This window comes from Hemibagrus wyckioides, linkage group LG02, assembly GCF_019097595.1.
Source record: "Hemibagrus wyckioides isolate EC202008001 linkage group LG02, SWU_Hwy_1.0, whole genome shotgun sequence".
Classification (NCBI taxonomy): domain Eukaryota; kingdom Metazoa; phylum Chordata; class Actinopteri; order Siluriformes; family Bagridae; genus Hemibagrus; species Hemibagrus wyckioides.
Window position 1 is genome coordinate 10,640,788 of NC_080711.1, and position 17,526 is coordinate 10,658,313.

Here is a 17,526-nt window from a genome sequence, read left to right on the forward strand (position 1 = left end):
TACCCAGTCAGTAATTTAATATAGTGCTTAAAATCATAATGCAAAAATTAATTTAATATAGTGCTGAAATAAGTGCAGTATGGACTAAAACCGTGAGCCTTTTGGAGTTGTATAAAAGGGCATAACATGCTTTAAAGACAAAGTCAGAAGTGATGTCAAGGTTTATAAGTAGCAGCAGTGAGCAATAATTTAAGTAAAACCATTTTAAGTAAAAGTTTGGGTTAGTTTCTGTGCATGTTCTCTCTGAGTTTCCTTCAGGTCCTTTGGTTTCCTCCCGCCTCCCAAAATGTGCTAGAAGGAAGATTACATTGCTCCAAAGACTGCACACACGGTGCCCTATGATGGACTGGTGTCCCACCCAGAGTGTATTCCTGCCAGACACCCAGAATTCACACGAGAGACTGGTTACTGAAAATGAGTGAGAAATATGTTAAAAGGTGAAGCCTTGTTTTACACACACACACACACACACACAAAACATAGACATCCAAACACAGAAGCAGAAAAGGCCTGAGAGAGACTGTGTGAGTGAGTGCAGTAGTAGTGGTTAGTGAGGAGTCTAATACCCTGCAGCACTGGTATTCACCTGCTCCTGATTCCTGCTGATCTGAGGGCTGGGAGGGACGATGCGCTGGGGCTCGGTGGAGTTTCCTCTGACTGACAGGTGTTCCCAACCTCCCTGTATTAGCGTAAAAGCACACCTCCACTGTTAATCTGCACTCATGCTTCTGAAAGTGGGGTGCAGGGACATCTATGTAGCCATAATATCCTATCTAATTTAACTGTAATTGTAATAAAGCTAGTTAGGGTTTGGTTTCTGTAGGTGGAAATCTCAAATGTAATGGCTTCAATAAATAAATGTACTTTTATCACCATGCTGATGAATTCTTATTGGTCGAAAGGTGAAAGCTAAGAATTGACAAGTGATTGAAGAAATTGTGGTAAAACCTATGTATGTAGCCATAGTTATTCAATTCAAATAGTGTGATTACACACACTGATTTAAGTCATGCAGCTGGAAGGCTCCTGAGAGGTACTACAGAATACTATCTGCTCTCATCCCAAGGTTGTGATTTTCAATCCTAAAGTTGCCGCAGACGTCCAAGAGAGCAATACTGGTAGATAGGATACTCTCAAGGCATACTAACTAGCCAATCTTGGGTATCTCTGAGCTCATGCATATGAATGAGGGAGATGTGCTATTGCTATTTTACAGAGAAAGTACATTAGCCTTCACCCTCCCTGGTTGGTATTTGTCTTAATGACAGGGCAGAGCTCAATGGTGGGTGCGAAGACTAAGGAAAAACAACAAAAATTAATCAGTTCATTTGTCTCTCTAGTTAACACACTGATATTTGGCCCACTGGCTGAAAAGATCTGCTTTAGTCTAACTAATGTGGTCCAAGTATAGGTTTGGCACCATGGGAAGTGATGATAAACAACATGATAACTTACGCCAATTCCAAAGTCCCATGATAAGCCTTTAGGCTGCATGGGCCGCACTCCCAGCCTGTGGCATATAGTGCCAGGTCTCTCTGTTGGAAGACCTGGAACCTTATCTGCGATTATCCAAATCTGAAGAAAATCATTCACATGGCTGTCAGTCACTGGGAAACACCAGGCTAGGTCAACAGTTCTTTTAATCCAAATGATGTTTTGCAGGCCACCACCACTGAAGTTACTGGGTTTTAATGAGAAGTGAGAGGTTTCAAACCTGGTCCAGTGGTCCAATTGAGACTTTGCACACATTACCACAGATGAGCTCCCATGCAGAACCTTGAGGATAACTAGGGGTCAGCCCCTGCCTATACCATAGATTACCTGTGTTAGAACACACAGACGCACATCACTGACAACCTCCATTTTCAGTACTTGAATAAAGTCTACCTTTTTTTTTGAAGTAATTTTATTAGCACTGGTGTTAGTTCTCACCGGTTTCATCAACAGCAAATACAGAGGTCCTGCCCACAGACACCTGTTTGAGAGTCTGCCTGTTAGGAGAGGGGATATGGTACCAGCATTCACCTGGAAAACAATGTCAAATACACATTATTTATCAGCTTCATGTTATCTGATCTTATCTTCCTCTTATCTTCTGACTCAGTCCAAAATGGCCACACATTTCAGCTCTTACTGGGAGACTGCAAGATGTTCCCAAGACAACTCTGGACATTCCTGAAGCCAACCAAGTGGGACTCTTAGGAGATGCTCAGGACAACTCAACTGGCTCATCTCAGTTTAGAAAAAGTGATACTAGGATAGAGCTCCCACTAGTTGCCAAGATCTTTACCCTGCTATAGACAAACTGGGCTGATTCGAAGCACCCTCATGTGAATGTTAAATAATGCTCTTGAACTGTACATGCATGATTTTATGCACTGCAGCTACAAAACTACTAAATAGCGACTCCTGCCCTAGGTTCTTATCCACTTCCAAGATTTCTTCCTTCAACTCAAGGGCACTTCCTACCCTTTTTCTAGCTGTTTTGCACTTAGTAGTAAAATATTTGTGTCGAAGGTCCAATTAAGATGATGCCAAGAAGACAATATCTGTAAATAACTTGCATTCTTTATACCGGATACACCTCTAGCTTTGGCTGCAATTTGCTATCCTATCAAACAGGATTGGAGGCAAAGCACTCCAGAATCTGTCACTGATTCTGACACCCAACATTCAATACCTTCAACCTCTTAGAGAGACTGGACCATTCTGAGTATCAGCTACATACTCCTGCAGTACTTCCTACAGCAACTGAAGGCACATACACAGGTAGATCCCTCACCACCAGCCCCTGGAGCAGTGTTAGCTTATTGGCTAAGGTATTGGGCTGCTATTGTTGGCTCCTTAACTACTCAGTCAAGTAAAGTCTTTCTCTCAGTTGTGTCCTGTTAGTCATGCTGAAAAAATTCAATGTCAAATGAGGTAATTAATATACTTATATTCTGTTTAAATACAAACCATTCAATTCTTATTAATACAACACACAAAAGTCATTCCCTGGTCTTGCTCTGCATGTCACCTGCAGGGTTTTGGGCTGAAACTGAGCCACGGTAGAAGACTGCTCCGTCCCGTGCGATTGCCCACACCTGGTGTCCTCCTCCAATGGATATGGACTTAAAGGGCTGATCTGTCCCCACATGGAGCCAGGAGCTGCCCTACAGTACAGAAACACTCAATCTGAGCAGCTTTCACACTTTATAATGATATATAATATAGTGAAAAGGTAGGACACATGGATTTTGTAGAGTTACTGTTACTGTGTAGAGAGAGGTGACCCTCAGGTATACTTTAGTACAGCCCAGTCTTCACTGAAATATCACTGCTGACAATGCACACATACAGTCAATACTGTCGATGAGCATAGAGGTAGATTTGCCCTTGCTCAGGATTCGGCAAAACGAGGTGATTTGTACGCAAACGATGAACCAGCTTTGGCTGTGTGGGTGCAAACCCCTGTCTACTAGTTCCTTATTACGTCACAACACTCTGCTACTTGTGTAAACTGTACAGCTACGATTTTAAAATTCATTTTAAGGTTAGAATTTCAGTCACATTAATGCTTTATGAATACAGGTAAATGAAATTAAATAAATCAATGAAATGCTAAAAGAAATCAGATGGCATAAAATCAGACTACACCAAAAATTGTTATAGTGAGACTGTAAAATCAAGTAAAATGATTTACTAAATTTAAAATGTAAGATTTTTATTATCTGTATCCAGGTGATCACTCATTACGTTATGGCAATACACACACACACACACACTGAGCAGAAGTTTAACTCGCCTACAGAAATGAATTTCAGTGAGTTTCAGTGAATAATGAATACTTTCATTATTCAATACAGTTTTCGTTCAGATTTGAATGTTAATGATTGTGTGTGTGTGTGTGTGTGTGATGTGTGTCCCCTCACAGCTGGGTTCTCTGCAGTGACTCCCAGACGGCACAGGACGTCTCCTTTCTCACTGATGGCCCACACGGGAACCTGCTCTAAGCTGGTCTGGGCCAGACATGGCAGGATGGTGACATCAATAAGAGGGATGGGTGGGACTTTCTGCCAGGATCCAGTTATAGTAATTTTACATTTTCTGTGGAGAATGATGATACACTCATCTGAAATAGCAGGCTAATTTTTGGCATTTTTAATTAATAATAATAATAATAATAATAATAATAATAATAATAATAATAATAAATAAACAACAACAATAATAATAATAATAATAATAATAATAATAATAATTAAAAAAAACAAATTTTACTTCAAATACAAATCTTTTGGCTATTAAAGAGGCAATCTGTAATTTCCAAGGCCCTCTGCTGTTTGTGATGTGAATTGCAGTGAAAATTCAGAGAAGGCTCACACTTTCCCCCTAACTGACCCCAGTACATTTTGTTAAAACTATGTATACCTCATGAATTGCCATTTACAAAAAGGAGCAGAACTGAGCAGCCCTGTTCCAGCTGGATGCAGAGCTAATTTCTGGCCCAGAAAAATGTAAACAGAAAGCTGAAAATCAGACACGACCCAGATTTATCACAGGGCAAAATTTTGGAAAGGCAAAACTGCAAATTCTACTCTTATTATCGGTCTTGAAACACATTTGACCTACACCTATAAAAAGACAAACACAATTATAAATATTACAGAAATCTTTACCTGACCCAACGCCTTCTTCTAACAAAGTCCTTCATGGTCTTATAACCATGAAATGTCCTGTATAAAAGTGTCATATGAAATATCAGTGAGGCAATCTTTTACAGCTCATTGGAAATAGTGTGCTTATAGGAAAAGACCTACACTGGGAAATCTGCAGCATATTGCCAGCCTTCTTTATCTGTCCCTCCTGGAGTGCTATAGTCAATAACCCAGTCTGTCACCTGCAGAGAGAGACATAACAAATGAGATGAGTGCTGAAAATCCAGCTACACGCTAAAGCTCCATTTCTATTTGGATCTGGTATTACAGCGCTACCTAATAACAGCCAAGACTCACCGGATCCTATCTAATTCTCTTAGATGTTCCCAAGTCTCCCAAGTGGTGCAAAAGAAAAACATCATTCACCCTGTTGTCTGGAGATTTTGAGATCGAATTGGTGAGAAAATTGGAATAAATCCTCATCTGGGTGAACACTGCTTAATAATTTAGGCATTGCTTTAAACAGAGACTTAATTTAAACTGTATCTTGTTTGCAAGTCTGTGGCTTAACATTAAAAAATCACCTTGTAAATTCAGTTTACCATTAATATTTTTTAAAATGCATTATAAACCAGCAAAGTGGTTTGGTGAAATTGATATAGTTCTTGTTCTATTTTTGGTACTAAAATGATCTCAATGCTTTAGGCAATTGAAGACAATTACAGGATCTTTCGAATTTTTCTCCCAGTACAGAGAAACATTCTCTAAAAAATGCTCTAAAGATGTTGTGGACAGAGAGAAAAGAGTGGAAATGTGGATATTTGAAAGTTACATTAACATTTCGTATATCATATCACAACAAGAAGGAGAGAGAAATAACAGCTGTAGGATATTAACAACATGCAATGTGTGGACCAACCCATTTCCACTCTGGGGAGGGGGGTTTGGTGCTTTCCTTGGTACACTCCTTCAGTCCAAGGACATCACTCCACATGTAGCGGTCCGTAGGCAGACCCCTGAGGAGTCGAGGAGGTAGAAGTTAATCAGCAGTAGGAGACTGCTGAGAAATTCACTGTAGTGGGGTGTGACTTACTTATTTGTGTATCCTGTGACAGGGTTCCAGCGCTGGTTCTCATAGATGTAAACGTTCCTGATATCAGTCAGTGTTCGCTGATCCGCTTTGTTATCTGGTGTTTTAAAATATCAAAAGTTACTAGGACAGCGGTAGTGCAGATCATTTTTAACATGCCACCAATATGAAAAGCAACACACTGATGCAAGCACAAGCAAGGCTGGATAGTAGCTCTAACTGTCAGGCTTGGTGTATGATAAAGTTTTACCCTGTGCTTGGTTTTCACCATGGCCGATTGTGTAGACCCAGGCGGTGTGATCATAGCCGATGCCCCAAACCACACCCACACTGTTAGACTCCACCGAAAGCAGGTGGCCAGGGACCTGACGCCAGAACCTGAGCCCATATACACATACATACATACAAATACACAAGCACTATCATGCCATGCCAAGCAAGTTCATAGAAGACAGCTAACTAGGAAACAAATAATAAAAATTCATGCAAATAAGTAATGCAAGGAGAGACACTGTGATGATGTGAACGTGCAGCAAGCAACTTCTTAAAGCAAGAAAAAACAAGTGATGGCTACAAAATGAATAGGAATATAACTGCAGGGCTTACATCTGTTCACAGGGTAAATACTGGGCAGGAGCTTCTAAGCAGGGTGAAGGCTCATGCACCATGATATCCCCTTTGGTGGTAACAGCCCACAAGGCTTGTTTGGTTGGAGGGCCCTGGAGATCTCTGGACTCACAACAAGACTCATTCAACAGAGACAGCTGCAGGAAATTCATAGACATCTTACTAATGTCATCACACATCCAGATAATAACTTTTTTATTACTTGCTATTCACTCCAACTATGGCAGGGTTTGGGTTTCACATGAACTGAAACAACCTTGTGTTTTGCCTGGATCTTTACAACTGTCTACAACAATGTCAAGCAATACTATGTTGAAAGATGTGAGCACATTGTGGTTAACAGTCCTGGGATTAGCATAGTGCGATCTTTATGACTACGTCAGCAGCAATATGGCCCGCATTTGATAACAGTGTGGGCTGTAATTGCTGAACGAATAAATCGTTTAAAATGAACTATTGAGTTGCAGTTTACTCATCACTGGGTGAGTATTTGGCATTGTGGTTGAATTACCCAGCTCTCCATGTCTTGCTGGGACTCTGTAGTTAGTAGAATAGGCCATCTCTGCCTTGTCCTCTCAGCTGTATAGATAGCCAGAGCGTACATCGACTCCCATTGTACTGGAACGAGAGCTGTGACTTCCCTCATCACAGCATACAGATACTGAGACAGGAAATCAGAGAGTAAAAAGGTTAGAGCTAGTTTGATAGATCACACATGCATTATAACACATACTGGACTCGTGCATACAGAAATACCCCAGTGTTTTTAAGTAGAATGCCTTTATAGCACATGAAATGTCTGAAATTATCATAGGCAAAATTTTCCCAGGATCAAGAAAAGAACTGAAAGCCTGCTTACTAACGGGCATTTGCTGGAATACATAAATGTTTGTGAAATGGATATGTTTCATGTTCATGTTTTGTTCGGTGTGCAGCAGATTGTGTACTGATCACCATCTTTTCCTGGTTGTGTGTATAGTAGAGGTAGATGATGTCATCATGGGGAGCTCCACCACCCCTGACCTGCTCCAGGGTCACACACACTTCCTCCAACTGATGAGGCTGCCAATCCCTCCACCAGTACATCGCCACTTTTTTCACACAGACAGACTGGTACACACAAATACCTTTACAATCATCAGCTTACCACAAGAGTCCACGGGAATGTATTAGAGCTATACCTTAAAACTATTTACATTTATTTGCTATGTTTAAATGTAAATCAGAGGTGTGGGTGCTGTGTGTACCCTCTCCATGGTGTTGTCATTCTCTTGCTGTGTTCTCTCTGCCATCGGGCCCTGGGCACCTGAGACACTAAGGGCAGGAGTGATGGAGGCAGACAGAGGCCCTTCATCTGGGACAGAGGATCCAGTAAGAAAAGAGAGAAAATAGGAAGGTTTATGTCTTAAATCTTAATTGCTTATTGCAGTTTACAAAATTATAGCACTTTTGGAAAAAGGGCAGAGGTGAGCAGGTTTCCTTCAGCAGGTACAGCTTATTTCAGGGCCAAAATACAGACTGAAACTAGCAAATATCTATAAACAGTACAGTTCATAATGAATAATGGGAGGTTTAAGGAACATATACATGACTAACACACAATACTAATTACGATATGCAAATATTATGCTAATTATGTACCTGGCATCTCCAGCCAGCTGACGTTCGTGTTGGAATCTATCTCACATTGTCCTGCAGTGATCCATGCCCATAGTGGCCGTTCCTCCTGCTTTATGGTTTCTCCCAGCTCCATAGGGTACACAGCCACAGATTTCTCTGCCGCACTGGCTGAGGGAACTTTCATCTCCGCCAGATCCACATTACTCCATGGCAGCTCGCTGCCTTTTGGTTGGCTGCATTGGACCTCAGAATTCTGGCAAGGCACACCAGCCTCTTCTCCCTTATCTTGATCTGTTTCAGGCAAAGGAGTGCTGTGTGCTGTCAACAGGGCTGGTACAACACTGTCACTGGTGACTTTGAGACTGTTAGCATTGTCTTCGCAGCCCAACACGGAACCCTGGGTAGGTGCGGCAATTTGAGCACTGATGAAGCAAACATCGCTGTGCAGTACAAGAGACAGAGAGAGGGGGGGGGAATCAGAGCCATATAACACCATAAATAATATACTGGGAATATTTACAGGTGTGGTGTACATCATGACCGAAATCCTGCATGGCACAGCAAAATGGTTGTTTACTCTTATGTGGGCAGGGAGTGATCAAAACTCGCAAAGAAATTTGGCTATGTTAATTAATATAGACCTTCACTGAACCAGATTGTACACAATGGTAGTAACTGTCAGAGTAGCTTGGATTCATTCAGGAATGAGCAGGAGTGGGATGGACGCCTCATATGTGTAGTTTGATTGTATCTAAATGGTGCCATCTCCTGGTGATGAAAAGCACCGTGGGAAGAAGGGGGAAAAATCATTTCAAGTGTGCTTCACTTACCTGGGCTTGTTGGTGGTATGACTGTTATCCACTTGGGCAGACACAGGAACCCATGCCCGTCCTGTGACCTCAGTGGGGGTCACGCCATGGCGGAAATAAAGTCTCCTGTCCTCACTGCCAATGCCCCACACCTGCAATGTATGATAACAGCATAACTGTTGAAAGGAAACACTAATAGCATTGTACATTTAACTCAGAAAAGAATATAACAGATTATAAATGACATTATTATAATGCATTATTATATCATTATCTGACATGCCCTTATCACACAGGTGCATGTGACATGTCATTGCCCACGTCTTTGGTTCTGGATCAGCCAATTATCAAGTTCTTCATGAGCTAAATACTAAATTATTTTACAGCAGAAGCTGTGGTCTACTAAGAATGAGTCTGGAGCTTTGACCTAACCTTTGGAGCAAAGTATCTCCTAGCAGAAGCAGAGATCTGAGATGCCTCAAATTATATAATCATTAAGCACCACACAGTAACCAATAAAAGTCAAGAGCTAAAGCAGATATTCAGGTCAGGACATATTCTTCTGACAGATAATAGTAAGGACATTTACCAGGGCAAAGTACACAAGGCCACAGCTTGGTATCCAGTGTAAATATCAACAGTCAAACCTTGAGTCTTAACATAAATGTAAGTAGATTATGAAAGGTGTGGTTATTATACAACAACATAGACTGTATATATCACCACAAATTCTCATCCAGCATTTTTACCTGCTGTCTCAGCTCTCACACACAACATATTGTCAAGTTAACCCAAATTAAAGTAGGCAAGATATTAACTCTGTATGTGAGCGCTGACCGTAGCCAAAGCTGCTGGGAATAAAATGTGAAATATGAGCAGGTGGTATGAGAGCCAAACCCAAATTAGATATGCTCCCATATGGCTTTCCAGGCTTGAGAGTATAGTAGGAGTATATATTTGGCTGGGATACACTGTGTCCAGCAGGCAGAGCAGACAAGTATGGGGTTTGAGTTACAGACAGACAGACAGAGAGAGAGAGACAGAGATCGGTAGACACGGACAAGGAGGGGTTTGCATGGCTAACAAGCACTACTCTGAGACTCAGTAGTTCCAGCACTTCTACCCAAAAATGACACCCAGAGAAATGTGACTCTTGCAGGAAGAGCGGGAGGGTGTGAGCTGGAAGTCTGGACTGTACGTGTGTGAGTTACATGCTCTGTATGCACATGTTGGTCAGAGGATCTAATGACACATAATTCTGCATGTGAGAATGCTAGTGTAATTAGACCTGTCCCCTGCCCCTCTCTTGACAGTTCCAGTTGATGAGACAGCCTGCATCAACATGGCTTAAAGACTTAGAGTCATTAAATAAAATAAAATAAAAAGTCACTACACAATGACAACACAACGCCCATGATGCTGACTATCAGTACAATGGTTTGATAAACTGATAACTTGTGCACCTCTGATGACTTCCTGTGTCCTTATGATCTGTGTACTAGTCACTGGTGAGGTGAGTAAAACTATATATATAAAATAATGAGAACATATAATGGCTTAATATAAGCCAATCAAAGTTTTGCAGAAGCCTGAACCGCTAGTGTAACCTTTAGGGTAAAATATCTTCTAGCACACGTATTGTTTAATATCTAATATCTCAGTATGTGAAAGTCTTTTTTGGTGGAAATAAGAAAGAAGTCTTTCTGTATACCAGAAAGTTATTTTCATTCAAAGTTCCAATCATTTCAGTGTTCTATAAATTAGAGAGCTAAAGTACTAAAATATTGATTAAATGATCTTTTTTGACTTTACTATTTTCTAAGTCTAAAATATAATATATTTTGTGTATGCCGAGTGCAGTATAATTTCTCTCCCTCACATAAACCTGAGACTAGGTACCAGTCATATAAGCTGTGCTTTTGACCTTGAGTGCATGCTTGTGTGTCTGTAAAGCCACTGAAGTACAGCAAAAGAAATGTAATAGCTTGACTGTAACATCCTCTACCCGGCACTATTTCTAGCACCCTACTGTGCCTCACCTGGTCACTGGGCCCCACACTGATCATCGTCATGTCCCCAGCAACACTGATCCAGCTGAGGCCAGTGGCACTGTGGGAGTCCACGCCTCTTCTGAACCATACCTATGATGCACATGTACTCATTTTGTTTGAATAGGTTTAAAAAATCTTGATCATTTATCCAAAATAGACCATGTCATTAATCCTTAATCATTACACTATAAACAGTGTTAATAATAATATCAGTGTTATTGCAATACATCTGAATATTACACACACACCCTATGTGGAGATTGGATATTTATTGGAAATGAGATATTTATGATTATAGCACAACTCTATAATCTACAACAGCACAGCTCTTACACAGAATAATAGCACAGAGAAACTCTCTATTATATAACAAGGAACAAAGTTTTAATCATTGATGTGAAGATGTCTGTGAGAAGATGTTTATTTAGCGGTTTTATCAGCACTTTGTAACACTCAACACTGCCATGGATAAGCCTTCACTAAAGAGAAGACTGTAATTTGTTGGTAACAAACTGTATTCGTTTGGTTTTAATGACTTAAGAGACTTAATGACTTAAGAGAAAGTGAGCAAAAGACTGTTTATAGCTGTTTTAGAAGAGTTTTGTGACTCTTGTGTCATTCCACAGCTGTCTTTAGTCAACATAGCCTGTTAACAGTCTTAAAGAATTCCAAATCACCTTGTCTCAACTTACCAGAAAAGGAACTCTTCAGTTTAATACAGTAGCAGTAATTTAGCTATTATTACTAGTGCACTAGTGCTGTATTATAAAATGAACTCCTGATACAACTTATTTTAAATTCAAAATGACTTATTTCTTGGGTAGAAATAGCCTTTATTTGTCACATATACATTACAGCACAGTGAAATTCTTTCTTTGCGTATCCCAGCCTTGGAGGTTGGGGTCAGATCATAAGGTCAGCCATGATACAGCACCCCTCGAGCAGAGAGGGTTAAGGGCCTTGCTCAGGGGCCCAACAGTAGCAACTTGGGACTTGAACCCCCAATCTTCCGGTCAACGACCCAGAGCATTAACCACTTAAGCCACCACTGCCCCTAATGTATGTATAGTATGTAGCTGTGCAATACATGGAATAATATAAAGCAGTATGCAGCAGTAGTATACACTGAACATGTACCCTACATATCCCATATATTGCAGGCCAGAGTGTATTTTTATGGTTATTTATGCAGTGCATAGGTCTTGCTGCTTCTTTATGTATTTTTTCGGCAAAATTATTTTAGTGTAACTAAAATAACTGATAGAAGAAATTGTGCGTTCTTTGAAGTGGTCTCATACTTTTGGATTACATTTTAACACTAAAAGAATATAAACTGGTGGTGGTAGCTCAAGTGGTTAAGGCTCTGGGTTGTTGACCGGAAGATCAAGGTTCAAGCTGCCACCAATGGGCCCTTGAGTCCAACCCCCAAGGATGGGGTATACGAAGAAAGAATTTCACTGTGCAGTAATGTATATGTGACAAATAAAGGCTACTTAACTTAGACACTGAAAACTTGTCCTTTATCTGTAAAGTATGAATGTAGTAACTTTTGTGTACGTTTGTGTTTTCGCTGACCAATAGGCCAAGTAAACTCTAATGTATATGTATAAAGTAAAACTTGGAACAGTTCACTGTTCCCAAATACAGCTTAATAAGTTTAACAAATCTTACTTTCTTGTCCTTGGTGATTGCCCAGACCACACTGACCCCCACTGCTACATGGGCAGCTTTGGTATTACTTGGAGGATCCACCGTCACCCATGATGTACCTGGACAGAGCAAAGTCCAGAAACTGTGTGAAATCACTGATGCAGCAGTAACAGTGTGTTCTTTCTTTGACCTACATTATGAAGTGAAAACCACGCACAGCATGAATAACTAACCTTTTGGGCAGTTCTTATGGATGCCTGTCCTGACGAGAAGCTGTCCGTCCCACAGCACGGCCCACAGCAGGTCTCCTGGACCAGCGCTTATCTGAGCCACTTCAGTGGAGTCAGGGATTGGGATGTTTTCCCAGACTGTCCCTTCTGGATTCTGCTGATGAATGCCTGAACGGAACCACACCTGGGCACAGGGCACAGACACAAAAATGTACATTCTTTACATTCTTGCTGTCTCATATTATTTTAAAGAGGATTCTGAAATACTTAATCCCACAAAACATCAGAGTTGCACTGACCTCTAGTGGACAAAAATGTGCCTTATTTATATTTTTTTACATAGTAGTGAACTCCTCCCACATTCTTTGTGACAGAAAAAATGTCAGTTGTACAACTTAACTATACTTAAATATATAATATTTAATATTAAATTCTTGAAGAAAATCAACACAAAAATACTTGTCAGTGTAATTTTGCAGAGATTATTAAAAAAAATGTCTGTAATGTCTATAAATTATATGTTCACTGGAAAATAATTAATTCACTGAAAATAAGTTAAAAAATGGAAAAGTATTGAAATCAGAAATAAAAGTAAAAGGTGGCTATAGACATTATAAGAGATCAACATTTAAAAAATTTTTGCACTCATGTCAGTTTTGTTTCACTACTAATATCTCAACCTACACTATTTAACCATTTAACCTGCATGATAATTAAACAACGTTTGTGGTTAAACAAACTTTTGGACTGAATTAAGGTATATGTACTGCATCCTTTTCCAAGCCCAGTAATAATATTAGTTCATTTTTTAGCACCAGTTCTCCAGGTCACTCAGAGGCCCTACCGTTCCTTGCTGAGATACGGCCCATAGGGAGATGGGTTTCTCTGGTCTGTCTCCCATGTCCCAGCCTCCACAGCTAATATCAGTGAAGGGCTCTGGAGGAGGTCGGCCCCTGTCTAAAGGCACCTACACCAACACACACACATCCATTTTAAATAAACACTTCATTTCAATTTGGAACTGTACAGTGGCCTGCATAAGAATTCACTACCCATGTATGTTTCCATAATCTGGAACTGGAATGGGTGTAAATGGGATTATATGTGATGAATCATGAATTCACCCCTGCTGTGCTACCAGAGTCCAGCTGTTTGCAGCTAAAAGTGTCATGAGGTTTCAATGTAAATGCATCTGTTTCTGAACGGCAGTTTGTTACCAAATTTACATAACAATATTATGAAGTAGCTATCAAGCACAAAGTTCTGTAAAGGTGTCAGACAAAGTTGTATTATAAAAAAAAAAATACCCCAAACTTTGAAATTACTATAGAGCAGCATTAAATCAATAATTAAAAAATGAAAAGAATGACGCAAACCTGCCAGAGCAGGCTGTCTAATAAAAAGTCGGTGAACGGGTGAGGAGCGCATTATTTAGAACAGGGGTTGCCTTTGTGGATAAGATTTGACACCCCTGATTTAGAAAATCACTCAAAGAGACCAAGAGTATGCAGCAGCTGGAGAAATTCGGAGAAGTCACATGGGAGAAGTTTCTCACAGAATAACCACAGCTGAGATACTACACAAGGCTGGGCTTTTCTGAAAAGTGGCAAGCGATATGAAATCCCATTTGAGGTTTGCCAAAAGACCTAAAAAGCATGTTAAAAAATGTCCAAAATAAAACTGTGTAGCCTTGGGACAAAGCCAATTTTGCTCATCACCCTGACAACATCATACCCACAGCAAAGCATGGAGGTGGTAGCATCATGCTAAGAATTATCCTTGGCCTCTTGGTTGATTCTCTGAATAATGCCCTTCTTAACCAGTCACTAACAAAGCTGTAATTCTACAGATATCATTTAACCTAAAGATCTCATTGTAAAGCACTTCTCTATGCTCATGTGTATAGCGTATAGTCTCATGTATTTCTGAAATTAAGCTTTAAATGTTTGTAATTCCCTCCTTATTAGCCCTAATTCACTGTGATGACCAGATACCCCTGACGATACCTTGGCCCATAGCCCAAGTGCTTTATATCTCCTGTAACGAAGCCATCGTCTGCGCCGGACACACGAGTTCCACTTCTTCTCTTTACTGAAGGTGGTAGGGAAGTCCACAGCATATTCCCAGCCCTGCAGGAGCAATCAGCATTGTTGTTAAAGTACATTTCTAAAAAAACAAAAAACCAGACACTTTACTTCAACATCTGGGTGGAGCTTTGATGAAGTGTTTTTTTGGGCCTTTGATGAATTTTGCTATTAGTTGATATTTGTTTGTTATTTCTATTGCTTATAGTTGCTTGCTATAAGTTGCTTGCTTTTAATATATATTTATATCATTTTACGTTCCTTGTACATAGTGTCTGTGCATACACCCCCAGATATATGCCTATAAATACTGGAACTAAAGGACGTAGCATAATTTTCACATTAAAGGCAGTGGTTTAAGGCTATGTAGTGTCCTGGAACCTGCGATTGAATGGATTGAGTCTTTTAATCCAGTATAAATTTGAGAATAAAACTCAAACTCAATTATTCGTAAATGAATACTATGTTCAATAAATGTACATGTTTGTCTTATGTGACATATCTGTACATATGTGCTTAATATCTGAATAGTTGAAATATAGTTATGCCAAAAGGGTCACCGGAAATTAAGTGTCAGTGTTGTTTTATTGAAGTTTGTACCAATCTGTACAGTTCTTATTATTTCGTAGACAGTATAGTTGTATCTTCTATGCAACTATCTTCTATGTGTCCTGTCTTTCATTATCAGTCACGTTTTTATGGATTTATTTTACCACTCACCCCGGTAGATGTGGACTCTCTGCCGCAGCTTTCATCATCCACGTACCAGTCTCCTTCCCATTCCCAGTTGTCAGACGGCAGGTCAAAGCTGTGCAGTGGCTGTGGTTTCATGCCAAACTCGTCAGTCCACGGCCAGCGATCTGTGGGCAGGAGTGTGTCCGTGTATCCGTCTACTGGGTTCCATCTCTGCAAGACATTCATCCACAACAAGCACAGGTGTGATGTTATGTTGAATAAACTAGACTACGCTGTCTAGAGTACTGCCATTTACCTGGTTCTCATACGTTTCCTCCTGATGACGTATGATTACGTCACTGGGGATCACATTGAGGTAAACCTGTTGGTCAAAGCCGATGGCCCAGCAGCACATATCCGCAGCAGTTACGCGTTTCAGCTCCAGCTGATTCTCCGTGCATTGCTGCCAGCGCCCCCTGGTGGTACACAGGCTGTACACCTTCCCGTACACATCTACAGCCCAAAACACCGAGCGCGGCATGGCGGAGAGAGCTAGCCAACCTGAGGTCACACACACACACACACACACACACTTATCATCTAAATCTACTCTTACCTTAACCCCAGTAAATATGTTGCTTTATTATCTAAGCTTATTTATATCATTCACCTGAGTTATTTTATAACTACATTTCTAAACCATTTTACTAATTAAATATTTAACTTATCTAAATTTATGTTGTGATGTTTCCATGTCTAAGAGTGTCGTGTGAAGAAAACAGCAACATTCGGCTTCAGTTAACTTGTAAATAATACAGAGCCCATGGTTTACTAAAGGGCATCGTTCACATAAAGCTGATACTCATGTTTAATTTACTATACCGTTATAACGCACACGACGGTCTAAATACCTTAAATGATGCCGGCTGAGCCCCAGAACACAAAATAAAGCTTGTTGTGTAAAGACTGCCATAAAGAAACTTACACTTTATAACAGTGAGCGAGTCTGCAGGGCTCCAGCATCCACAGCTCCTTCTCAATTACAGCGCCATCACTTTACTCTTATTCCAGGGGAATATTATAACGGACCCAGAGCCCGACAACAGGAAAAGGCGGGAGCTGAATTCTGATTGGTTAACAAGCAGGAAAGCTGGAAAATTCCGCCGTGTGATTGGACGGTCATGAGGGCTCGTATGGGTTTTTTTCCGTTGCTGTTATAGCTTTAGGAATGTTAATTATTCATTTGTCACCGAATTAATTATTCAGACTCAAGAGCGATAATTTACTGTCCTGCTTTTTGTGACGTACATTACCTTTAATCCGAATTATTATTATTATTAGGCTACAAAATGAACTGAATGACGTGTGGATAGAAATAAGCTGTTTGTTGATCTGACGTGTAGTTTCTAGGACAAAATATTAGTGGCTTAATTAATTTTACGATTTAAAAAAATGAATTAAATGTATCGGGTCAAACGCATAAATCCGGGTTGGTTAGAGGACCTGCTGACCCCATGTACCTGGCCAAAAGGTTGCCAGGCCTGCGTGATGGACATTGAAATGCACAGACCAATATGCTTCAGACAAACACTGTACTCTATCATCAATACTACTAAATTTGTCGTAATTTTACCATATATTTTGATAATACTGTACTGTTGAATTCTGATTGGTCATAGTTTTCTACAGCAGCATCTCTGTCTGCTAATCACGTTCTGTAGAAACACAGGTACTTGTGTTGCAGATCTTTTACATTTTAAAATCAGAAACAGAATTAATTTCTTGGACATGAGCGCTTCTATACACTGATCAGGCATAACATTATGAGCACTGACAGGTGAAGTGAATAACACTGATGATCTCATCATGGCACCTGTTAGTGGGTGGGATATATTAGAGGCAGCAAGTGAACATTTTGTCCTCAAAGTTGATGTGTTAGAAGCAGGAAAAATGGGCAAGTGTAAGGATTTGAGCGAGTTTGACGAAGGGCCAAATTGTGATGGCTAGACGACTGGATCAGAGCATCTCCAAAACTGCAGGTCTTGTGAGG

At 40.3% G+C, this 17,526-nt stretch overlaps 1 protein-coding gene across 1 annotated transcript; it reads right to left on the reverse strand.

Moving 5' to 3' along the window:
* Positions 1-426: 426 nt before the first annotated feature.
* tecpr1b (tectonin beta-propeller repeat containing 1b) lies at positions 427-16,588 on the reverse strand. Its single transcript, XM_058410033.1, has 25 exons — positions 16,462-16,588; positions 15,793-16,037; positions 15,522-15,707; positions 14,724-14,846; positions 13,562-13,684; positions 12,721-12,901; positions 12,509-12,606; positions 10,826-10,927; positions 8,808-8,938; positions 7,999-8,417; positions 7,605-7,711; positions 7,312-7,467; positions 6,869-7,018; positions 6,337-6,494; positions 5,981-6,108; positions 5,734-5,827; positions 5,560-5,656; positions 4,803-4,882; positions 4,662-4,718; positions 3,915-4,089; positions 3,020-3,155; positions 1,933-2,025; positions 1,715-1,821; positions 1,456-1,575; positions 427-679 (listed from the first exon to the last, which is right to left on the reverse strand). The coding sequence occupies exons 2-25, from the start codon at positions 16,015-16,017 to the stop codon at positions 560-562; spliced, it is 3,366 nt and encodes a 1,121-aa protein (XP_058266016.1). The 5' UTR covers positions 16,018-16,037; positions 16,462-16,588; the 3' UTR covers positions 427-559.
* Between the last annotated feature and the right edge of the window lie 938 nt (positions 16,589-17,526).

What these genes read in the sequence shown, in the direction of transcription:
- tecpr1b (XM_058410033.1), bottom strand. Translation starts at nt 16,017, where the DNA reads ATGCCGCGCTCGGTGTTTTGGGCTGTAGATGTGTACGGGAAGGTGTAC. An exon ending in AGGAAACGTATGAGAACCAG is followed by an intron (nt 15,708 to 15,792) that starts GTAAATGGCAGT and finishes AATGTCTTGCAG; the next exon opens with AGATGGAACCCAGTAGACGG. An exon ending in CAATCACCAAGGACAAGAAA is followed by an intron (nt 10,928 to 12,508) that starts GTAAGATTTGTT and finishes TGTGCATCATAG; the next exon opens with GTATGGTTCAGAAGAGGCGT.